Source organism: Anarrhichthys ocellatus, unplaced genomic scaffold, assembly GCF_004355925.1.
Source record: "Anarrhichthys ocellatus isolate YVR2014 unplaced genomic scaffold, GSC_Weel_1.0 scaffold195, whole genome shotgun sequence".
Lineage (NCBI taxonomy): Eukaryota > Metazoa > Chordata > Actinopteri > Perciformes > Anarhichadidae > Anarrhichthys > Anarrhichthys ocellatus.
Genome location: NW_022280225.1, coordinates 166271 through 192281, shown reverse-complemented (window position 1 = coordinate 192281; position 26011 = coordinate 166271). Strand labels below are relative to the sequence as shown.

Genomic DNA, 26011 nt, shown 5'->3' with positions numbered 1-26011 from the left:
CGTAACAGCAGCATGAATGTACTGAAGGTAGAGAGACAATCATATTTAAAGAAAGACAGCAGCGAGATGATAGGCTAACGATGTCCTTGTGTCGTTGTGCTATTGGATAGAGAGACCAGCTGATAGACAGCTGATATCATGATTGACGACCCCAAACGATGACAGCAAGGAAATAATGTGTGCATGCATGAGGAGTGATGGCAGATGTATGGAAAATAAACTACGGGCTTAGGCATGCAAGAGTATAGTCTTCCTGTCCGAACTTACGCTAGAGCTTCATTACCATTCTATGAGAGACAGGTGATTGATAAGAGAATTGGAAGTGCTGATTAACAATAAAACCGCCACAATTGGGCAAAAAACATGGATTGCTGTAGTAATAAATGTGAGTGTAAGATTCCAATCTGGTGTGGGCTCCATTTTACACCTGGTTGAAATCTTTTTTGTCTTTTTTTCTCTGCAATGTTTTGCTGCGGTGTTGTGTTCAGACCTTGATTCCTCATCCACCAGAGATGGGGACTTGGACTTTGGACTTGGGCTCAAGTAGCACTTAAGTTGCACACACAGTGACTTGACTTGGACTTTCAAAAAATGACTTGGAAGAGTCTCTGTGTTTAAGAGGGTAGAGGGATGTGTTTAAATGACAGCAGATGAGACCCAATGTAATTATATAATACAATTGTGCTCTAACTGTTATTAAATAATAGCTTAGGGTTATTATTGCATGCTTCATAATGGAAGCAATGTTTTCCTGTTACCCCGAGTAATGTTAGTCTATATCCATTTTTAGGGGCAAAATACAGTTATTTACTTTAAAGGAATGTTGTGTTATTTTTCATAAAGCATAGTAAAAGCCTCTTTAAAGCGATCATGTAAAACAACTGATCAATGCTGATTCTCTGCTAATAGATAAAGCATTGATGAAGATACAGTAGCCTGCATGTTTAGTGGCGTGACATTGGTCAGCACAATCACACTTAAATAAGGATCAATGTGTGGAATAAACATAACTGATTGTATTTAGCTCATATGTGAACTGTAACTTCCTGAGTGGTCTACTTTACCTAACTCATACTACTAATGTTAAACCTTCTTCAACAAATCCAAATGTCATCTCAGCAAAGCTTTGTATACATTGTTTAACCAAAACAGTGTTCTGTAAAAAAGGAATAGGAGGAAATATATCTCTGGGTGTGTTACTTGAAAATGTAGTCTTTTTTTATTCTATTGCTGGTCCATTACTATTAGTACCACCCAGTGGCGGGCCGTGCATTTTATAGCTGGGCCTTCTGTGCTGTCCTACTACAGTTGAATTACCTCCTAATAACCTCATTATGACAAATCAATCCAGCAGACCTGCAGCGGATCCACGCATTCCACCACACAAGAGCACGAGCCATTCAAATATTATTCATAAAAACGACATGATAGACAAATGAACAGTAATGTTACTGCAGATGTAACTGCTGTTCACTGAAAGACAAACTCCATCCTCCTTTCTTTGTTAAAGAGTTTAATCCCAGTACATCGTTTCAGTTCCAGTAAGAAGTCCTTCTCGATTCATGGACGCCAGTGACAGTCGAGCCTCCCCAGTTGCATTTCGCCAGTCTGCTGCGGTCGGTTCGCAGCGGGGCCGGGATCCCACCTCCGCTGGGGCGCCCCCCGGCCGGCGCAGTCTGCACGCCGGGCCGCGGTTGTGGAGCTGTTTACCTGCGAACGTATTCGTTGAGTTGTAGATCCACTGGAGTCTCTCAAAAAGTTTTCAAAAGCACCGTAGCTTGTGTCTTGCTGTGCTATGGTGTCCTCAGGTTAGCGTAGCGTAGCTCTAAACACCAAGACGCTCAGTTAAAATGAAACACATTCCCAGCCATAACATGTGCAACGCTTCTCCGGCGCTGTCAGCAAGAAATACCGTTCATACAATTCCTTTTCCTGGCTGAGTCAGGGCTGCCAGCTGACTGACCATTTCTTACGATGTCCAGCTTTTCCTGAAATGTCCTTCTTTCTTGAGAGAGGCAGTCAGTAACTCCACCACTAAATCCGTTTCTCCTCCTTATTCAGCCATTGAGTGTTAAAAAAACAAAGCTAGGTAAAAAAATGAATAAACTACACCAAGCAAAACCCTAAAAATTTTATAATTTATTCCATATCTTTCAATTTGAACTCTTACTCCTCCAACTAAGCTCTGCTGGCTAATTAAGTTTCAGTTCACAATAGTCACGTGCTCGCCCACTGACCAATCACAGCACTCGCTGCAGTGCTGCACCTGAAAACTGAGCTGCGTGTTAATGCTGACGTACTTGTAGGCCAGCTAGCAAGCTCTGGCACGTCAAAGAATACGCCCAACATGTCAAACTAAAGATCTGATTGGTTAAACACTATGACAATCAACAATATCGTCCCCATTCACTTAAACTGCAAAGGGATGCACTTGTGAGTCTGCAAGCCTCGGGCCTCTCTTCTTACCTAGAGACACAGAGGTGAAATCTGATTGGATAAAAGCGCTACTTAAAACAAGCTGCACTGGAAGTAGAGCAACTGAGGAAGACAGTAGCTATGCAATGAGAAAATAAGATAATGGGAAAAATATTTTTATAAATTATAATCATGTAGTGTATTTATGAAAAAATTATAAATTATAAAAAAAGCTATAACTTTGTGATTCTGTTTAGGCCAGCAGAAAAGGCCTTGCTGGCCCTGACGGCCCACCACCGGTACCACCTATATATAAATAACATAATTCTTCCTAATCATCACTTAAACATCCATTTTTTATGTGGAAGACAAATTTAGTACGCACCAGTCCTCAGTGTTTGTTCTGAGTCCTTTAACGACTACTGCGAGGAACATTCAAGCTGTTTTGGATTTGCACGCTTCATTTGTCCTTTCCTGCAGAGTTGAGAGATGCAGTTCCTCCTTAAATGAAGGGTGAAGGACGAAGACGTTATAATTAAAGAGCTGCGTGGTGGCATCACTCATCTGTAGCCCGCGCTGTGGAGAGCTCTGTTGAAGCTGTTTTTTCCATTGCGTAAACTCCAGAGCCTGGCTGCTGCTCCACATGCAGATGGCATCAAGAGCCAGAGGACTTCTGAGTGTGTTTCTCTGCACCCAAACCATTGCTTTTTATTTCCTTATACAGTAATCTGCATAACAGAACCTAGCAGAGCAACATGAGTACAGGTAGATTACTAGGTTGAAACCTACTATGTTACTGAGCTGTGCCTTGCCCCTTGGTATGTCAGGTCAATTTGGGTCCCATTCAGACTTGTGGCAGGAAGTTTTTTTCAGGAGCCTCCTCTTTCTCTCCTCTCCTGCACACTTTCCTCTCCTTGCCTCCTCTCTTCTTTCTGTCCCTCCCCGAGGTCTCCTTTCCTCTCCATCCCAGTGTTCGATCTATTACCATTACCTTTCATTTAGAAAGAGCAACGTCCAATGGGGAAACACTCGAGCGACCAATGGTGTAACTTTATCACTCACTCGCTGGCCCAATCCCAATCTACACTCAGACTCGCGTTCCCTCAGGGTCCGTGAGGGTTCAGTTCTGTCCCACTGTCAAATCCTTGAGCCCTTTTATGAACACTTTCCGTAAAATACATGAAAGCAATATCGCACACCTGGTTTCTTCATCCATGTTATGATAGATGTTTTGACAAAAACGATGAAATTGATTATTTGAAAATGACTTCTCATCTCGTGAGCTAACATCCTGGAAGACGTTCAAATCAGGGAGTAAAAAATATAAAATAAATATCTACAATTACATCGCATGTTACGACGTTGTCATGGTATCGTGATATGTTACAGCAAAATGCTGTCCCATTGGTATTTGCACCATTTCAAGCCCCCACAGCCTCTCACACTCAACCATAAATCTCTGAGGGTCCAGGGTTTAAGACCTTAGGGGGGAACTTGGGACTCATTCACTCACTCACTCAGTAAATCAGGGACAGATTTTTGCCCTAATAAGGCTGGCAAAAAATCTCCAAAATCCAAATCTATCCCGGCGTCAGCGCCGCTGTGCCGAAGCCCTATCAAAGCCTTCAGACTGACTGAAGATCAAGAGTGAATCTGAGACTATTGCATCAGGTATTTGTTTTGGCTAATGGCAGGGCTGCTTTAGGTCTTTCATTTCACTGTTTCTTAGGGTCCAAGTCAAGTCTTTAGAAAACGTGACTGTACTCTTTTTTCAGCAGCACCGTAGGTACCTGGGATCAGGGCACGAGACTAATAGTGGGCCGTCGCCCCGGGGCCGATAGAAAATGTCCTCGATAATTCTTTTTGTTTTTGGCAAGAAACTTGTGGATCATTAGAGATTAAAAATGTATGTGAACCAAATAATATGCAAATGGTAATTAATGAGTGTATGATGAGGTCCATGGGATCAATTTCACTTTTTTAACGTGGTATTGAATTTGGTATCGAGAATTATGAAATTTCAGAGTCATTGATATGGAGTACTTAATTTCTTTTATCGTGACATCTTCACTCTCAATAAAGCGGTGGGTGTCCACATGGCGTACATTTTGTCCTCTGCCCATGTCCCTTTAAGGTTAACGTGGACGTCTGTGCATATCTACATCATTTATGACTGCACTGACCACACACAGACACAGACCCAGACACCCGGTGTAGTATAAACCGAGTAGTATGCTCGTCTGCTGCTCAAAATCCGTGTTTATGTTAGAGCATATCTGGGCCTCTATTTGTTTGTTGCTAAGAGATGCCTGCAAGTCGGCCTACCACACACATCCAAATATGATGTGACACACAACAGCTGACACAACAGCAGATGTTATATTGACGCTGACTTTTAAAGCATGTGTTTGATTAATCCAACACATGCTCCGCCTCAAAGGCACTAGGCTGCCACTGCACAGCCTTCCATAATACATGAAGAGGCTGAGGCCAATGTGCTGACGTGATCAATTAAGGAATTGCAAGCTGCCATGTTGTTTTTCAGCTCAAATAAGGACACGTTTGTATCCATGAACCTGGACCCTTTTGGTTTGTTAGAGGGCGACAGTAAGCAACTGTGCGGTTGACATTGTTCTTTTTTGTTTAACTATCAGCAAACCCTGTCTGAGGCGCTCACTGGTTTCCACCGAAGATGTCAAACAGCTCACAAATAGTTTCCTTCGAATTTAATTCAAATAACTTTGTTGAACCCCACCAAAGCAATTAAAGACATTAAAATATCTTACAACTGTCACTGGCAGAAATACGCAATTTTTCAGAGCAGCAACAAGGATTCTGCAGGAAAACCAACTAAGTAGGAGTTAAAGGTGGTGAAGGCATGATTGACCAGGTTATAATGGCTGTGCACCTGTATGGATATTATTGGACTTTGCTGAAGAAAGAGCCGATGATTGTAAAGCACGATTGAAGTAGCTGATGTTAATGTGCTGCCTGAAACAATGCTGTGCTCCACATCTTGTTTCTGCTCATCAAGGTTATTTCCTGGAGTTCCAAGGGCCGGTCAACAACATCACCCACTTCCAGGGCCAGATGGCTACGCTGCACTGCAAGGTGACAGGAAACCCACGGCCGTCCATCCGCTGGCTGAAAAACGATGCCCCCGTGGTCCAGGAGCAGGGTCGCATAACCATCCGTAAAACGGAGGCGGGATCCAAGCTCCGCATTCAGGACCTGGACACGACAGACACTGGCTATTATCAGTGTGTCGCCACCAACTCATTCAAGGTCATCTCTGCCACAGGCGTCCTGTACGTCAAACTAGGTAAGGTTCACATTTATGATTCAAAGTGAAACACTCCTTCTCATGACTGCCTGTTTTGTGATCTACATCAGTTCACACAAGGTGAGGGCTAGCGTATTTCCTTCAATGTTGGTGTTAGTAATGACCGGGCGACAAATTCCGGTTCTGAAAAGTGAACCCGATGCTGAAGTGTCTTAAACTTGTATTCTCTCTACTGACCAGCAGGGGGCGACTCCTCTGGTTGTATAGAAGTCTATGAGAAAATGACTCTACTTCTCTCTTGATTTATTACCTCAGTAAACATTGTAAACATGAGTTTATGGTCTCAATCTCTAGTTGCAAGTCTTCTTCAATACAGCATGATGTTCATTTAGTAAATTATGGTCCATTTAGAGTCAAACAGACCATAAAGCAGGGTATGCTTTAGGGCGGGCTTACTGTGATTGACAGGTCACTGCTGCTACCAGAGACATATATGGCATCTCTATGTCACTGAACTCAAGGCTTCAAAACATAAGTCCACAAACGGGTGACATCACCGTGACTATGTCCACTTGTTATATACAGTCTGTGGTAATGACCCGTAAAGATATAATATGCTGCATTTCGTCTGTTAATGTTGTTATGCGCAGCATTCAAAGTTGGCCTTTTCTTAACGAGCAGAGAGAGAGAGAGAGAGAGAGAGAGAGAGAGCTAGAGTGTGAATGAAAGAGAGGGAGCAGTGTTTGCAAAAACACAGCAGTAAACCCAAGGAATAAAATGTTATTTTATATTATTTTTTGTTTCCCAGTAGTTACATTCCAAAGCACAAACAAACACACCCACCCCTCCGCTCATAGGATGTTTTTCAGTTACCAAGAAGCCACGGTGGTCTTTTGTATGCAGAGTGATAAAGTTAAATAGGTCTCTCTTTAATGTTTTGTTTATGTTTTTATTTTGGACTCACAGGACAGATGCCCACACACAGCCCAGATAAGCCGTAAGTGAACACCTTCTACTGTATACATTTGTCAGAGTGTGTGTGAATTAATGTCCGACTGCAACAGCAGGATAAGAGGATATTTTGACTATAAAAGTTAGTGTCTTGTTTGTAATGCCGCTGATGAAGAACATCATCTGTGGACAGCTCGATGGCGGTTACAATGCACCTCGATGTAGTTTTTTGCAAAAATGTGACTAAACACACCAGAATCAAGGCAGAAAGTGAAAATCCTCAGAACGTGGCAGCACAACACAGAAGCAGTGTATGTAGCGTGTAAAAAACATTGTGAGGTGAGGGCGACCAGCGGAGAAGTAGCTTACATTGCAGGTGGGATTTGAGGAGGTCCTATGGTTTTGATAGTAGAGAACACATCATCGAGTCTTATAAGGATTGAGGTCAACAACAACATTTCAAGGTTTCAAAAACATTTCAAAGACAGCTTCTGAAAGTGTGTGCATGTCTCAGCAACATCTCATGTGCTTTTGAAATGATGCAAAAACAGCAGTCAACCACTGAATTTACCTGACCGAGCCAAGATGGTTATTAATGTACGCAGACGCAATATTTTAATTTTTTTCAGATAAATTTAATTATACTGTGCACAAACTGGACTCTTTACATTGGTGCTACATTGCCATATCATAAACATATGGCAGGCAAGTCCTTTAATTGGTATTTTTGTGTGTATCAACTCCTTAACTGCACATTGCTTCCATCCATATGTTTTAGGAGAATGTTCTTTTTCAACTTAAACTCTGGGTTTCAGCACAGCGAGTCATCCTATCACATTAGACAGAATTATCTGAGTCATCATTCAGTGTTAATACAAAATTCCCTAGCTTAGGACCCCGCCTCGGCCGAGGGCAAACCTTCGCCGATTATTTGGAGTGTTGAGGAATGGTTGATGGAGATTTAGCCCGCAGCGGTTTGGGGGAGGCTTAGCTGAGGATCCACTGCGGCTCCCGGGCCTTGCAGATCCCCCGGTCTCCATGTGGGATAGGAGGATGATGACTATGGGGTGAGATAACCTTGGGTGGAATGGTTTAACAAGAGGGAGGGAGGGTGGGATGCAGAAAGCACGAGCCAGCTGAGGCTTAGAGTGGGTAGGTATTTGTAGGAGTGTGGCCGGAAGTGGGCGAGTGGCTGAGGCGTGGTCCTGCTCCTGAAATTCATCCATCCATCCATCCATTTTCCTCCGCTTATCCGGGGTTGGGTCGTTGTGGCAGCAGGCCACGCAGGCTGACCCAGACCTCCCTCTCACCGGCAACATGTTCCAGCTCATTCTGGGGGATCCCGAGGCGTTCCCAGGCCAGCTGGGAGATGTAATCTCTCCAGCGTGTTCTGGGTCTTCCCCGGGGTCTCTTCCCAGTTGGACGTGCCTGGAAAACCTCCAGTGGGAGGCGTCCAGGAGGCATCCTAATTAGATGCCCGATCCACCTCAGCTGACTCCTTTCGAAGCGAAGGAGTAGCGGCTCGACTCCAAGCTCCCTCCTGATGACCGAGCGCCTTACCCTATCTCTAAGGCTGAGCCCGGCCACCCTACGGAGGAAACTCATTTCGGCCGCTTTTAGCCGCGACCTTGTCCTTTTGGTCACGACCCAGAGTTCGTGACCATAGGTGAGGGTAGGAACGTAGACCGAGTGGTAAATTGAGACCTTTGCCTTCCAGCTCAGCTCCCTCTTCACCAAGACGGTCCGGTGCAGCGCCTGCTTTACTGCTGCAGCCGCACCGATCCGCCTGTCGATCTCCCGCTCCATCTTACCCTCACTTGTGAACAAGACCCCGAGATACTTAAACTCCTTCGCTTGAGGTAGGCACTCCGTCCCCACTTGGAGGGAGCAATCCACCGGTTTCCGGCAGAGAACCATGGCCTCAGACCTGAAATTCAGCTAAATAAATTTATCGGCAAAAAAAAACAATCCCAGCAAAATATCACATCAGTGAGTACATCCGGATTTTCATTACAAAACTGCACAGAGAATGTATTTTCAATATTAGCCATTATAATATTATCACTACAAAACTATATATTCACAGTTAGAATGCAAGAAATACAAGAACAATGGGACAACCTAATGAAATGACGGTGTTTCCAGTATTAAATGCACAGAGCTCCTTTTCCAGACTGGAGAGTATATTTTAATTTGCAATCAACCATTTGTTTCATGTTTATGTAACTTCAGAATAACGTAGAAAAAAACTTTTAAAAAGCTTTATTAACATAAACTTATGCAGTAATATTATGAATGTCAGTCATATACTGTGAAAGCAAATTATAATTGCAAGAAATTCCCATTAAATTACAGAGATAAACAATGTTGAATAATAGTAGATGTATTTGCTTTAATACTGCTAAATTAAGTACTCTTTCAACAAATGTATTGTTAAAAAATGTATAGATGTAAAAAATAAAGAAAATTTGATGTCAGTTAGATTGACTGCATGCTTCTTGATTGATTTGTTTGCTATTATTTAACAAAACAGAAAAGGGTATGATTGGCTGCCTGCTGGGTTGCTCCAGCCTCTGATTGGTTGCTTAGTTTCAGGCTACGATCGATATCCAACTGGGCTGTTTAACTTTTAGAGTTTGCAATTTAGCAACTGCTTCAGTTGGATGAAACCGGTTTGACAGAGTTATTGACATCGAAGCTAGAACATGGACTTATGTTCAAAATCCCTGTTCTGGGTTTTCCTCAACAGAAAGCCCAGTAAAGCTGCTTCATCTGTTGATTTATAAGTGTTCTGCTCATTTGTTTGGCCAACTGCTGATATATACAGTACATTCTGTGAGTAATATAATATATTACTGTCAAAGTAGCAGGTGGGTTATGGAGTTACCTGTCAATGCCTTTAAGTCTGGACATAATGTCAATGGTCATTGACATTGACTCATTGAGTTCTATATTTTTTTTGGATTAGGTCTAGGTTTTAAATTTGATCCTGTGGTAAGGAGTCAGTTTTATAATTCACATTTGATTTAGAGATGACCACAGCCTCCAGCCCTTTCCATAATTACACAAGCTTAAGGTCTGTAGTGGTGCGGATGGATTCAAAGAACGGAAATGAATGTACAAACAAATATCCTCGGTCTTTTAGAAGTGCAGAAGTGTGCTTCTGGTGTTAGAAGTGCCTGCCCAAAGATGGGCATGCAACGACATGTCAGCTAACACTCATACCTCCACTGCTTTGGCTGACTTTTATGGTGAAGATATTGTGCTATGCTGCACTGACGGATGCAACCAAACTATGAGGGCAGCAGACATGCGGCCTTTTCTCTGTCTCCCTCTCTCGTGGGTTTGACTCACTCGGATGGGGCTCAGAATAGATTTCTCGACCAGCAGTCAGACACTAGCCGGTGGTTTGGACAGACCTGATCTGAACGGGAAAGAATGCTGATTTATGTCCTCAGTCAGACTAACTGTTTCTGAACCTCTACCGGCTTATGTCATCAGCCAAATATATGACTCATTTAATATACTTAATCTAGAGCTCGGGGAGGGGGACTATTCATTTTACACTACCATTTTGTCTATAATGGGGCATACGATGAAAAACTCATATTTCAGTGCTTGTGCACATCTATGTGGGTGTCTAGAGTGCCTCCCAACCCACATCCTGTGAAATGAGACAGCCCAGTCAGTTTTTTGTGGGCTGCCTAGATCACATGCAGGTTCTTCAGAATCTGCCACCCACGGATTGAGAACTACCTTTGCAAAGGTGCAAGCCAACCAGAGGAGACTGGTCTTTTTCGGGAGCGGGGGCTTAAAGACACAGGCGCTTAAACAGAGCATTTCAAACAGAGGGTGAATACAGATACTTTCAGACGGACAGTATGAGAACAATACTATGTTTTTTGAACATTAAACTATGTAAACATGTTCTAGTAGAAACCCAAAATACAAGAGTGAGCCTGAATATTTGCATGATATGTTCCCTGCAATGGATGGTATACATTTACATTTTCCTGCAAAGTTCATCAGAAAAGTTAAAGTAACAGTTTTAGGTAGTTGTCACATTATCAGAATGAAGTAAGAGATGTCCTTTGTATAACTGGATTCACTAGGTAGACCTTCTGTGTCCCTTTAAAAGTAAGAGCTAGTCCTACTGTTTAGGGCTGCAATATGCCAATGTTTTTCTCAATTAATTGATTCATTGTTTTATCTGTAAAATAGAAATAGTGCATTTTAATGTCTTGTTTTTTGGAAATCCAAAGATATCCTGTTTACTTTAATGACAAAAAAGCAACAAATCCCCACATTTGATAGGCTGGAACCAGCAAATGTTTAGCAGTTTTCTGACGATAAATAAATTGATTCTTCGGCTTATCGCTCCATCGCCACTTTTATTTCCACAGTAAGATGATGTAGGCCGACACAGAGCGTGTGCTAGACGCATTGTGAAGTCACAGTAACAGCAGACATTCTGTATAAAAGATCCACCGTTTTACCGGCTCTGCCAATGGCTGCCTCAGTGTGTGATTTTAGATAGCATGCAGGCATCCTGGAAGCAAAAGACGCGTGATGTGTAACATAGCAGCATCTAGCAAGTGTGTGTGTGTGTGTGTGTGTGTGCGTGCATGCGTGCATGCGTGCGTGCATGCGTGCGTGCGTGCATGCGTGCGTGTGTGTGTGTGTGTGTGTGTGTCAGTGGGACAACTCTGTCCCCCTGTTCTGGGTCTTATACACACCAGTGAGGCAGAATAACGGGGCTAGTATGAGGTAGACCGCCCTGTAAAAGCATAAAAAATAAGTACGACAATAACAGAGTGTGGTAGGTCTACTGTATCATGATAATACATATCACAGGCAGGCCAATAGTCACACAAAGTATATGAGGTATACACACTGAACACTATAAGATAGGTCTCCTGTGTCAAACTAAAAGTATGAGGTTGTGTGAAAATAAAAAGTGTGACATCAGCCCCAATTATCATTTTTTATAGAGTAATGGTATGAGGCTGACCATGTGAAAATAAAAGTTAAAAGAGGCCAAATGCATTGGAACACATTCTCCTACTTTCCTTCAGTTGAGAATGAACTGCTAGTCTGTCTATCAGAGCTCCCAAAACAGATAGCATTTCCATCTAAAAGGGCCAAATTATGTTAAGCATCATATTTATAGAGAAAAAGGAAATGTTTTGGGGGGACTTCATTCAGTAGGTATACTTGGTCAGTATCAAGTTTTAATGAAATAACTTCCATAGAATGTGATGTCACAGATGTCACACAACTACTTTTGATGCTTGTTAACATAATTATTAGTACATTCCTTTGTTTCATTATATCATATCCAAAAAGATAGATGCTTTTTCAGTGTCCAAAACTTACATAATACCAAATACTTTATACATGCTAGTAAAGGATTCATATGCAGGCCCGTTACATTAACAGAGAGCTTCCGAACATTCATGACAGTGCGTCACTTCATCCTGAGCAAATGTGAAAGTGTTAAAGATTTATTATATTCAAGGAAAGTTATTTTGGCAAACTGACATGTAATCGTGAACCAGGACATGCAGGAAGTGAGGTCTGTGTAGCAAGGAGGTTGAGGGTTGGGTCAAGCGGACGGAGGACATTCACCTCGGGGGAATGACAGGAGAATGAAATTATTCTAATATCATCAGCAGCAGACTTTTGCCCCAGGGCCCCCAAACAGATCAATCTGTCCATTTGGTGGACCAGCTATTTAAGGATGTAAGGATGACACTGTTTTCAATTGACTTCGAACATACTGTTCAAATGTATTAACTGCAATTTTTTGTTACATATCAGCCAACATACAGCGATCCCAATTTTTCTATAATAAGCTAAAATTAGCCAATTATATACTATCTCTATATAGCGATAGTATTAGTTGAAAGTGGCTGCTGTAAATGCTTACTTACCTAATGGCATCAATAAGGTTTCTGAGTTTTTTGTTTTCTTTCTTTTTTTCCTCTGTTTTGTAAAAGAAAGTGCTTAAAGCATTATTATTTATTCTCTTCAGGTCACGTGAAAAAGGTTTCTGCCAGCCATACCGAGGCATTGCCTGTGCTCGCTTCATTGGCAACCAGAGCATTTATGTTGAGTCTCTGCAGATGCAGGGGGAAAGTGAAAACCGCATCACAGGTAAGAAAATCTCTTTTAGTTGACGTATTGCACTATTATCAATAAACAGCGGGGTATAATTCGAACTACTGAAGATATCTGAGATTACAAAAAACATGCAGGACAGAGTTCAAACGTGTCTCTGTTTCCTCCCTCCAAGCTGCCTTCACTATGATTGGCACCTCCACCCACCTATCGGATCAGTGCTCCAGGTTTGCCATCCCGTCCTTCTGCTACTACGTCTTCCCTCTGTGTGACGAGGGCACTCTGACCCCTCGGCGGCGTCAGCTCTGTCGAGATGAGTGCGAGGCCCTGGAGAACGACCTGTGCCACGCCGAGTACAACATTGCTCGGTCCAATCCTATGATCCTCATGCAGCTGGAGCTCCCCAGCTGCCACCTGCTGCCGCGCCCGGGCACGCCCGATGCTGCTTCCTGTATGAGGATAGGAGTGCCGCCAGAGAAGCTGGGTCCATGTAGGTGGACGTTATCGCATGCACACACTACACAGGTTGATGTAAAAGCACCTTCCTGAATGACCACATTTTACAACAATTTGTAGCCAGTCTAACACTGTACTGCTCAATGATCGAATGCAGCAAACTATGTTAGAAACGCTGCGCAGAAGTGCTGGGAGGGTAGATACACTGGGTAGAAAAAGGCTAGCTGCTTTACCCTGCTTCCAGTCTTCATGCTAAGCTAGGCTAACCAAATCCTGACTCCAGCTCTGTACTTAACGCAATGACATGCATTTGATATCACTCTTTTCGTTTCCCTTACAGAAAGAAACAGCTTTCCTAAATTATTGAAGAATTCCATCCAAACTAATAATTACTTATTAGCTTAGCATTATTAAGCCCCACAAAGTGAACATAAAAAATGAACTGTATATTTTAACGGTTTAACACCATTTTAACTGGACACATTTAACAGTCCTCTTCAAATGTGTTGCCATGTTACACACCACAAGACTGTCACTCTCTGAACCAGCAGAAAAACAATAATGTAATCCCACATAATGTAGGTCCCTGTCTTATAGTGTGTAGAAGGAACATCCACACTGAGTCACTGTCTCCCCTACAGATTCGCCCATAGACCACAGCTGCTACAATGGAAGTGGGGCTGAGTACAGGGGCACAGTCAGCGTCACTATATCTGGTCATCACTGCCAGCCATGGAGCTCTCAGTACCCTCACAGTCACCACCTGTCCCAAGACTACCCCGAGCTTTGGGGAAGTCACAACTTCTGTCGTAACCCAGGGGGCCAGATGCAGGCGCCCTGGTGTTTCACGCTGGACCCTCACGTCAGGGTGGACCTGTGTGACATCCAGCCCTGCAGTAAGTACTATGATGCAACAATTGTATCCTGAATAGTTAGTTTGAGATGATCATTTTCAGGTTACTCTAACATAATGAGTGTTTTGAGTCTTCCTAGTTTTTGCCCAGAACACTAGTGTTCTACTGGCAGATACCACCCTCCACTGGGATATACCGATGTGACACTCTTTTCGTGTCATATGCAAACATTTCAGTGTATTTTTGTGGTAGCAATTAAGCCCCTTTCAGAGATGAATCTCTTCTGTAAATGTAATGGCAATTTTAAATGTCAATCTCAAGTCTAAATCAGCACCTGTGTGACGTCACAGCAGCAATCTGACCTGAAACATTTCTGTAGCCCTTACAACACGACTCAAGTCTGAATATAATAAACTATATCACATGTTTAAAGTGCAGTGTAAAGGATTTGACGGCATTTAGCAGTGAGTTTGCAAGTTGCAACCAGATGAAATGTCTCCCGTAGTGTGGAGGACTACAGAGGCCGACGCAAAAACATGAAAACGTGTGACGCGTTGTCTGTCTACGATTCATCTTTAGCGGAACTTCAGTGTCTGAACCAAGAACCATGGCAATTCATCCAAAAGTTGTTGAGATGTCTCACTCGAAACCACAAATGTGAATGTCATTGTGGCGCTAGAGATAAAGTCACAGGGACCAATACACAGACATTGCCATCAATAGCCATGCCACTACAAAAAAAACAAGCTTGTACAGTCAAAATAACAATATTACCATCACATTTACATTTCAGACATGCCAGCCACGTGGATGAAATTATGAATATCCATCAAAATGCTTTACAAGGCAAACAGGAATCAAAGAGTCCCAACTTAACATCTTGTCATTTTATGCTTGTGCATTGTCGGACTTTCAAAAAATAGCCAGAATTCTCTAACAAATGAGAAAAAGACTCGTGTATGTTCTCAGCCATGGCGAATATCACTGAGCATTGTGGAACTTTGGATAACAAACACTTATGTCCGAATGACTAAAAGGCATTACTTTAACAGATACAGATGGATGAAGCCAGCAGTGTTACAGATTCCATTACTATAAAAGACTTAAGACATAGCTGTGTATTAGCTGTGTACAACAAGCATTGTAGGCTTAGTTTATATGACAAAACCATAACATTTTGAAACTCTACTTTATGTGATTTTAATGCGTTTGTTAGCACATTACATTACCTAGCTATACTGTTAAATGTGCAACTTACCTCTGATATGAGTGTTAATGCTCGCCAGATTTCTATGGACATCATGCCAAATGTCTACAGCTGTTTTTTAAATGCCAGGAACAAATGGTATATGCAACCAAGTGGAACCCAGATGACATTTTTCCACTCCACCAGTAGACATACCAGTAGTCAAAGGGCTTACCACTAAGAATCGGCATACCATCAGTATGTTGGTGGAATGTAGCATCTGCCAGTAAATGACATTTCATGTATCAGTCGCAGAAGGAAGTGGTGGCATACATAAGTAGGAATGAGTGGTGGTGTTTGCTGGGGCCAAAATGAATGACACGCTGTTTATAAGTGTCATAAGCCAGTCAGAGAGCAGAGGCATTCGACTAACAATCAGCATTAGCCATTGAACCAAGACTGACATAACATGAACTACTTTCAGTACTGGGAAACAGTTTACGGTACTTTGATTTTAAAATAGCTTTTTGATTCAAGATCAGGGTGTTTTGGGGCATTTTTCTTAAGTTTAGGCATTCATCAACGGGTTCCAACTGTGTGGTGGCAAGAGCCAGGAATAATCAATGGGAAAGTATACATTAATGAATATCAAATATATGTAGCTCAAAGGTTCTCTGCTGGCATGTAGTGTGAACAGAAATGATCACAGCCACAGGATGCTATGATGTAAGATGATCTTTTGTCAACATGGACGGATAACAGAGTGTGTTACATTGCGTTGTGTGAGCAACAGATGCTGCTGCCTTTCATATGGCATTACTGTCACTGAATGAATGTGTGAAAGACAATCGGACATCATCTTTTGTCATGATTAGACAACCAAGATTGTTTCAGACTGGAAGGGAGACTTGGTAGCTGCATATGTGGTCTGTAGGAGAGCACTGTGACTGATCTTTCAGCAATGTAATGAAGGATGTCATCCACAAGGAGGGCCGTCACAATAAACGCAATATTGCAATATCGAAAATGTGCAGCTGCAGCGTGAGATGCAATACCAGTTTAGTTCAGTTAGAAAGATAGAGCTTCAATTTTTGATATGAAAAATATTCAGTGCTCATGTTCTGGAGGACCAGGGATGGGCATCGCTGCTATAATGAACAATATATTGCCACGGGTTGCCATGGATTTCCTCTCAGCTTAAAAGCCAGCCAGATGCTTTAAGCTTGTTGTCAGCTATAGTGTATGTGTTGGAGCCAAATATGGTGGTGTTATTCTCTGTGTATACATTGGGTGGCGCTATACTAATGTCCTGTGCTCCGTCTATATAGCTATGGAAATAACTGTTGTTGTCAGGTGTTTGACCCCGGAAGGGCAAATGGTTTTTGACCGCTTTACGCTTTACGGTAACAGTTTCCCGAGTTTATACAACTGGTGCGTTTAATGTCGGTGGAAACAAAGGAAATAAACAAACTTTCATTCAACAAACTGGTCAGTGAATATTTACCTAATTTCACTTCACAGTTTTGTGATGTGTGGAAATACAGTTTGTCTCTTTGTTTCACTTTTAACAAAAGATCTTTAAGTCTCAATAGATCCTGTTAATTCTTACATGTGCTTTTCAGGGGACAGGACACATTTGTTCCATTAAGACCACACCAGCTGTAACTAGTTAGAATTCTATTCTCGCACCATGAGGGAGTATGTTGGTTTTGGGTTATCCATGGTGATATTATTATCAGTTGACTGATTTGAGTAGACTAAAGCTTCAGTTAAAGGCACATCAAGTGTCTATTAGAGAAGTCATAGCCTTTCTTCTAAAAAAACATTCATATTGTAGACCATTATGTTTATACCACAGGTTATGTTTTAAAAGAAAATCGAATGAACACTGTCAATGCATTACAAAATCAGAGGACTTAACGTGCTACTACCTCTGTTGTCTTACTATCTCCAGAGCTCCCAGAGAACCCCAGGAAGGAGATCCTGTTCATTCTAATCCCTGCCATTGCCATCCCTTTGGTCATCGCTTGCCTTTTCTTTCTGGTCTGCATGTGTCGCAATAAGCAAAAGGAATCGACTGACACACCACTACGCTGCCAGCTAAGCAGCTCACCTAGCCAGGACATGGAGCTGTCTCTCCTCAATCAGCAAAAACACCAGGTTATTACACACACACACACACACACACACACACACACACACACACACACACACACACACACAGAGTACAAAGGCTCATTGACAGGGTTACATCATTTAAATTCTTTCTTATGTATGGTCGTGTTCAGACCGACATTAGCACTGTATTAGAAAACATAGCCCCTTCATTCTTTTTAATGCAAAATAAAGGATTAAGCACATATTCAATAAGAAATTTGTACCATTATATGTTCAAATAATGAAAGCTTTTAAGCTACATTTAAACTCAGAGCCCCTTTTCAAAATGGAGCTAAAATATTATTTGATAATGGTGTCTCATAGTATTATCACAGTATTATAAACCACTGTGCAGTGTTTTGGTGTCTGATAAACCCTAAAAATCATAGATCTATTACTCATCATCTCATTGGTCCATGAAGCAGCACACCCCCACCATATGTTTTTGTTTTTTTAAGGCAGTGCTGGTTTTGGTCTGCGCACCCAGTTCACCTGAATTATTAACGGTTGCATTCCAGTGCTGAAGTATTACATTAAGTTTTATTGTTGGCCATACCCTTTGATGACATGTAATTGTGTGGCTAAGTGGAGAACAGGGCCGTCCTTCAATCAGAGGATCGGCGGTTCGATCCCCGGCTCCGCTAGTTGCATGTCGATGTGTCATTGAGCAAGACACTTAATCCCACAATTGCTCCTGTAGCTGTGCCTACGGTTTAGAAATGTGATAGAATCAGAATTGTAAGTAGCTTTGGATAAAAGTGTCTCCTAAATGACTGTAATGTATGTAATGTATTTATTGCTTTGTGGCTGCAGGCCAAGCTGCGGGAGATCAACATGTCAGCAGTGCGGTTTATGGAGGAGCTTGGCGAGGATCGGTTTGGCAAGGTTTACAAGGGCCACATGTATGGCACTGCACCTGGTGAGCAGACCCAGGTGGTGGCGATCAAAACATTAAAGGACAAGGTTGATACCTCTCTCTGTGAGGAATTTCGCCATGAAGCCATGCTCCGCGTTCACGTACAACACCAAAATATAGTTTGTTTGCTGGGTGTGGTCACCAAAGAGCAGCCAATGAGCATGATATTCACTTACTCCAGCCTTGGTGACCTCCATGAGTATCTGGTGATGCGCTCCCCCAACTCGGATGTGGGCAGCTCTGATGATGACAAGACAGTCAAATCCACACTGGAGCAGGCCGATTTTCTTCACATTATCACCCAGATTGCTGCCGGAATGGAGTACCTTTCCAGCCAGCAAGTAGTCCATAAAGACCTTGCTGCCCGAAACATTCTGGTCTATGACAAACTCGGCATCAAGATCCTGGATCTGGGCCTGTTCAGAGACGTCTACTCTGCTGATTACTACAATCTCATGGGCACAAGCCCTTTCCCCATTCGTTGGATGTCCCCGGAAGCGATTATGTATGGCAAGTTCTCCACTGACTCCGACATCTGGTCCTATGGTGTCTTGCTGTGGGAGACCTTCAGTTACGGTCTGCAGCCGTATTGTGGCTACTCCAACCACGATGTGATCGAGATGTTGCGCAGCCATCAGCTACTGTCTTGTCCAGATGATTGCCCAGCCTGGATTTACACCCTTATGCTGGAGTGTTGGAGTGAATTCCAAGCGAGAAGGCCTCGCTTCAAGGACATCCACACACGTCTGCGCTCTTGGGAAAGCCTGTCCAACTACAACAGCTCTGCTCAGACTTCTGGCACCAGCAACACTACCCAGACCAGCTCTCTGAGCACCAGCCCTGTTAGCAACATCAGCATGAGCACAGCAAATGCCTCTCGTTACACCAGCCCTAAAAAGAGCTTGCCTTTCCATCAGCCCCAGTTCATGCCCATGAAGGGCCAAATACATCGGCAAATGGTGCCCCAGCAGCTCTACATCCCTGTCAACGGATATCACCCCATGCAAGCTTACCCATACCTGCAGAACTTTTACCCCATGCAAATACCCCTGCCAATTCCCCACCAGCAGATGCACCACCCACCACAAATGGTTGCCAAAGCTGGTTCTCAACATAGTGGCAGTGGATCCACATCTACAGGCTACGTCACCACTCCCCCTTCCAACACTTCTGTCACAGAGCGAGCAGCTTTGCTAAATGAGGACTCCAAGACCAATGATGAGGACTTGGCCGACAGGCCGTCCCAGGATGGGCCAGACCAAAACAAGGACATGTTAGTGCCTGAAACAGAATTGCTAGGTGACAATGACCCTTCACAGACTGACGAACTGGTGATACACTTGTCAGACACATAAGTGTGGTTCTGTTTGAAGAACATTAGGGCTGAAATATTTCTGTGAGCTGTGCTTGCCAAAATTCAATAAGCAGCAAAAAGTGAATTGAGAAATTTTGTGGAACAGTGACTGAATGTTTTCTAGGAGTTTCTTAGATAGTGCTGACACCGATTTGAATGTCAAGTGTGTCTCATGTTCTTACCTCTCAAACTCCTGTGTTAATGATTAAGCAAAATTAACCATGCAATCGTTTATATAGACCTTTTTGTAATGTTGCCATTTAGACAGATTTATGTTCTTGCAGTTGCTGTGCAACACAAAACATTTTCTTATCCACGAGTACTTTAGTGGTTGCCTTGATGGAACTTCGTTTTACTTGCCAGCAAGGCCATTCTCTGGGAGGCCATAAGGGTGGTATTCATGCCCCCAACGCCCACCCTCCCACCTCGGATACCACACCCCTCTATAGAGGCACCACAACCTTTTCGTTTGTCCAGCAAAAAGTGAGATGGTCTCTCACCCTCTTCTCACCCACTTGCAGTGCCAGTTGTGTTTATTGTAAGACACAACCAAGGCAGAGGTATTTCTACCAGAACCCAGATGTCTGTAGTGGCATTTTGCTTGTGCTCAACTTGTGCACCACTTTTTGAGGTTATTATCCTATGGATTGTGAAAGCCACAATCATAGATGAATCATAGTATGATCAATAGGTATGCTGTATGATGCTTTGTTAATAATTATAGTCACTGACGAAAACAAAGAATGAGAACCAAGAATATCTTTTTTTCAGGCCATTGACAAAGTTCACACACGACTTATTTCCCACGAGGTTGATGCTTTTAACATCAACTTTGATAACCAAATTGTGCAGATTTGTAATTATGTACTTTGGTTTGACCATTTTATTGTTTATAGTTTTTCTTTATTGGTGAAGATTCCAAAGCCTGATGTTAGTACAATGTCCTTTCCACCACATGTTTGCTTTGTTTAGGTAGATTTTTGCTTTCCATATAATGTTTACATCCATCTATGGAGTATGCAATAAAGTCATATCAATAAAATGGTGTATTTCTCCTTGATAAGAGAAGAAAGTCATGTCCTTTCACTTGATTATAATTTGTCATCGCATGTGCAGATAGTCTGATATATAAAGTTACATAAGGCCAAAAAATATATTTGCATCCTCATCTTTGAATGTGGTTGTGGGCTTACGTATGTAATTCTTGCCATGTGATGCAGAGATTATAACCCTATGTTCTGTTTAAAGATGGACTTGGCTACATCCACACTACTAGGTTTTCGTTTTAAGACTGTTTTGAAACAAAAACAGACAAGCGTTTTAGTGCAGTTTCAGAAATAATCTCTGCTCATACCACCTGAAAACACATATCACATGACCATTCACGTACACTGGGCATGCATGTGCTGGTGTTGACAGGAAGCAAAGGGTTAGGGTTGATAACACCGCTAGACGTGGGAATTGACGCAAAGCCAATAGCTTTCCTCCTGCGCATGTAGGCAGTAGTAGCATTATAAAATACTAAATTTAACTGTACAGCAGCTGCTAGTATAGATAACAAGGTCAAAAACAGTTATCCATATTGAAATGAACCACTGGTAGTCAAGGCTGATGTTGTTAGTTGTCTTTCAGAAAAGGATCACGTGATGGGGTGTGACCAATCAGGAAAGCACATGGAGGGACTGATAGGGCGATGGGCTTTAAAGCAAATTTTACATTGTGGCCAAACGGTGGAAATTGAATTTCCGGGTCCATCAAGTGATGCCATGGGGCTCAAAAAGATTATTTCCCATAGACTGGTAATATGCCCGAATAGCCAAATGCAGAGTTATTTTCATTCGTCCATTTATTTGAATGAGCCCAATAACCAGGCTGGACCGAGCCTGGGGAGCGGAGTTAAAGGAAACTCTAGTGCACATGCTCTATTAGCCCCATAATGCACAAGATCCGGGTACTTTCATTTGAATTCTATACTCGGAAGTCAAACTTTCTTTGATTCATGTGCCCCTGAGCAAGGCATGAAAGTTGCTCCCCTATCCAGTTCTCTTTATATATCCATGGCCCAGACTTAAAAACGCAACCTTGATTTTTAAAACTAAAATGGCAAGCAAGTGTGATACAAAAACAAAAAATAAACGTACAACAAGTAAAGATGGACGGGCTATGAAGGGATGCACCTGGTCAGCAACAATGCTAAGGTACAATGCATCTGGATGGATTCTGTATGACTTAATGATATATTAACCTCCTCAATTTGTCTGCTAAGCTTGCCAGCAGCACATTAATACCCCAACCCTACCGCTAACTCTTGGGTAGACAAAATAATACCATCTTTGATGCAAGCTATGTTTTCTCTGCCTAAGTTATTGACCTTTGCAATGTGCTGTTTTTTCAAGCTAGACTGGCAATACGCAGTTGTATTTTGTAGCTAAATTAAATCCGATATAGATTTGTTATTTGTGGATTCTCAATAAAAAAATGGCAAAGGAGCGTCAGTATGTCATTAACGTCACAGAAGGGTTTGGACAGGATCTGTACAGCCTCCAGTCATCACAATAATATTCAAATTATAATGTTTTCAATCAGCACCAAAAATGATATCAGCAGACCTTTTGTATTCCGTATCAGCCCTCTTCTGTCTGGGAGAATATCTGCTACTGTACTTGATTCAATCTACTTTGTGGTTCATTTGTTGTCAGTACTGTGTATTAGGACAATCGGTTACAATGAACAGTTGACATTGGGCGAAGGCAGGATACGTCGTTGACAGGTCGCCAGACGATCGCAGGGCTGACATACATAGACAGACAAACAATTACTCTCACGTTCACACCTACGGGCAATCTAGAATCATCAATTAATCTAAGCTGCATGTCTTTGGTGGGAGGAACCCCGGGAGAACCAGTGCTGCCACGAGGAGAACATGCAAACTCCATAGAGAGGGCCCGTTAATACACTTAACTTGACTTTGAGGGGCACATTTCTATTATCCATGATTGACAAAAAAAGCTTTGTACATTGGTGCACTTTCTAAAATGATATGTCTCACAGGAACTTACTAATATGCTTTATATAAAGCCAAGTATATACAACATAAAACTAGCAACAACATTAGACCTTTGACTCGTGGACTGGTATTCCATCAACCTGAATATTTCGTGGTGACAAGCAAACGCCATCCTTGTCCAGCTATTTATACAACTCCGCACAGTGTGGTCCTGTAACTTAAGTAAGCATTGTGGCTCTCTTCTTGCCGCCACTTTTCACTGTCTGTTCAGTAAACAGCTGACGTTATCATTATCATCATTCTCGGTTTCTCAAATGTACATGATACAATGAAGATAATAAAGCGCAAAGACGATGTAACAATAGCGTTACCCCTCCACTTTAACATTAGCCAGAGCTTATGGAGTAAATTATTGTATGCAGTAGAGCAGCATTACCTTACTCGGGCAAACACAACTGATACTGCCTATTTTCAATTCTTACTTCCCTTATCACGAAACTAATCCCATTGAAAGGCATCAATCGGTTATGGTCGACATTAATGGTAACTAACGCTACCGTTAACTGTTTGGAAACTGTTTGACCCATTGTACCTTTCCTTCCTATACACAGGTCACCTTTCTCAAAAGTAACATTAACGTTAATGGAGACAATAACGCTAGCTAATGCTAACGTTGTAATATGACCTATTCTATGACGAGAGATACTGTGCTAAGCGTTGATTTTTCAACTGGACGGGGAACATTTAAGCACCTACCTTGATAAAAACCTTTTAATTTGCCTATTTCATTATCACTCACCAAAATTAATTTATGTGAAATAACACAGTTGATTTGTAAGAAAGAAACAAGCCTTAGCTTTGCCTCCTTTCTCAGCTTTTGAGTTTCTCACACAGAAGCAGGCACAGACTGTTATTTCAGCATTTTTAAGCTAGGGTTAAAAAATGATATTATTAAACTACGATATTGTCAAAGTAAAACAGTTTACGGGTCCATCAGACGTATAAATAATGCCGCTCTTGATGATCCCTGCATTCTCTGTTGTAAAAACTGCTGAAAAGAACATCTTTGACCATGTAGTCTGTGCCTGCTGTTGTTTTTTCCGAGAGGGAACTCTGAGCCAGAAGCGGTGAAGAACAGGCATCGAACAACTTTAGACTAAATCACCCAATATTCTAGAAAACCATGCATAAAACTGACCCAACTCAAGCAACATTATGGTTGGGTACAAATTCAACGCAGCATTTGTTTAGTGCTAATGATGCCTTTTAGCCTTTATGATTATAATTAAATAATAAATTATTATCATGCCCTGAGAGGTGCAACACATAATTTTGTTTTATAACCTACAATGACAACAAAAAGGTTTTTATTCATTTTCCGTTGGTGCATGGATTATAAGAAAATGCAACAGCGTTGTATTGTATTGCCTGTTCAGTGCAGCTGAGTGATTGTAACGCGTCATGTTTATTTTGAAAAAGAAAGCACTTCATTACATTTCTTTCAGGACATATATAGGTCTGTAGAAATGGCATAGAACCGACAGCAAGCATTCCAAAAGTAGCTACAAATCAAGACCAGTAGGTGTCACACTGTGTGTACATATTGATAGGTCTGTACTATAAATGTAATATGTTGACAGCTAGACAAAAAAAAACAATTAGTTTATTCAGTGAATAATCTCCAGGGTCAGTGAGTGTCATATGAAGCATCAACTATTGTGCAGTAAATGGGTTTGGGACATCTCAGTATCAGATAGAATCAAGCTCTCCCTGCACTGTAGCCTGCTTCAGCTGTCATCACATGGAGTTACTTGATAACTAGCAAAACACAGTGTAAATCTGGAGATGGGTTAGAGATCCACCCTACCTGATAACGGTCTAGTTTAAAGAACCCCCTAGTATTCATGTCTACTCAAGCAGAATGACTACATTCCTAACTAGCCGAATCTGAGTAGGAAAAAAGGGGCATTGGACCTTTGCAGCCCTTATATTGTCATTTAGCACAATTATATCCGTAGCTTTGAAATTCAGCAAATAAATAATATCTTGTATGTGTGTAAAAAAAGGAGTATCTGTATGTTTGCCTGTGTTTAAACATGTATTAAATATGCAACTGATACACAGTACAAAAAGTATTTTTAAATCATTCAAAAGTGAACATCAAACACATCTGCAGACAGTGCCTGAAGTCTTTCTAGTTAAACACACCTGAATTCTAAACACACAGAAAGGCATTACCTGAAATCTTTCCAGTTAGACACAGAAAGACATACCTGAAATCTTTTTAATTCAACTCAGAACACATAGAAGGTGAACACACTAAACTGAACTGCTGTCCTCTTTAGGGCAGGGAGCTCAAAAGGTCCAGGGCTGCAGACAGTCCACCAGGACACAGGACGTTCATCCCTGCACTAGAGGCACATGTCTTCACAAATGTCTTCTTACGTGGTCTACGAAGTCCTTAATTCCACGTTGAAAACGCCACGGTAAACAGCATTGTCAGAGAGTAGAGAAATGTCCCAATAGTGGTGTGCAAATTGTTGTTCAGCTGCTGCCTGGTGCTCCACTGTGGAAAAGAGTTTTTTTTGCCAAACAGTGACCCTCGTGTAAAAGAGGTCCTCACTTCCCAAAGCAGCCTGCAGCCTCTGGCTAAAGATCAGCTGGCAGTTATTTTTGGGCATCCACCCAGAGCCCTTTGATTGGGGAAACCCTTGCCTAAATAATCTAAGCAAATCATCACATGGCTTGTGTAACATCAGTTACATATTATCATCATCATATCAATGCACTTCAAGCAGTCCTGGGCTGGGCAATATGGACAAGATCAGATCTCACGACAACTTTACCAAATATTGCCTGTTACCATCTGTTGCCGTTTTTTAATAACATAATACATAAATAAATTTGGTAAAGTTGTTTCGTCACAAAGAACAGAAAACAAGAAATCAAGCTGAATTTCAGTTTTTTTGTTTTTTGCCCTAAATTCAAAAAACAAAAAACAACCTGTTTCTGCCTGTGTCAATCCAATGCAAAAACATAGTTTCCATTTTCTGCTTTACATGCAAAATATCGTCGCAATATCAGCATTTTTGTTTTTTCTTGTCCTTATTTGCATATTTGGTATCGAGGTAATCCAAAAAATTGTAATCAGATTACATTACTTGGGTTGACAGTTGATAGTTGGATAAGGTTACTGATTTTCTGACAGTAAAAAAGATTACTTTTTTAAACTTCACCTCCCAATCCTGCATTTGAGATACTAAATTTAGATACTAAATTTGTATAAATACTTGATTGCTTCATGAGGCAGAA

The 26011-nt window shown here is 41.8% G+C and overlaps 1 protein-coding gene across 1 annotated transcript in view; it reads left to right on the top strand.

Moving 5' to 3' along the window:
* Nucleotides 1–20733, top strand: part of ror2 (receptor tyrosine kinase-like orphan receptor 2) — a 50464-nt gene extending 29731 nt beyond the window's left edge. Inside the window, exons 3-9 of the mRNA XM_031878715.1 lie at nucleotides 5450–5737; nucleotides 6665–6695; nucleotides 12684–12805; nucleotides 12945–13259; nucleotides 13867–14121; nucleotides 17220–17425; nucleotides 18236–20733. Coding sequence (XP_031734575.1) covers nucleotides 5450–5737; nucleotides 6665–6695; nucleotides 12684–12805; nucleotides 12945–13259; nucleotides 13867–14121; nucleotides 17220–17425; nucleotides 18236–19693 — 2675 coding nt within the window. The 3' untranslated portion in view covers nucleotides 19694–20733. The remainder of the gene's footprint in view (nucleotides 1–5449; nucleotides 5738–6664; nucleotides 6696–12683; nucleotides 12806–12944; nucleotides 13260–13866; nucleotides 14122–17219; nucleotides 17426–18235) is intronic.
* The last annotated feature ends 5278 nt before the right edge of the window (nucleotides 20734–26011 follow it).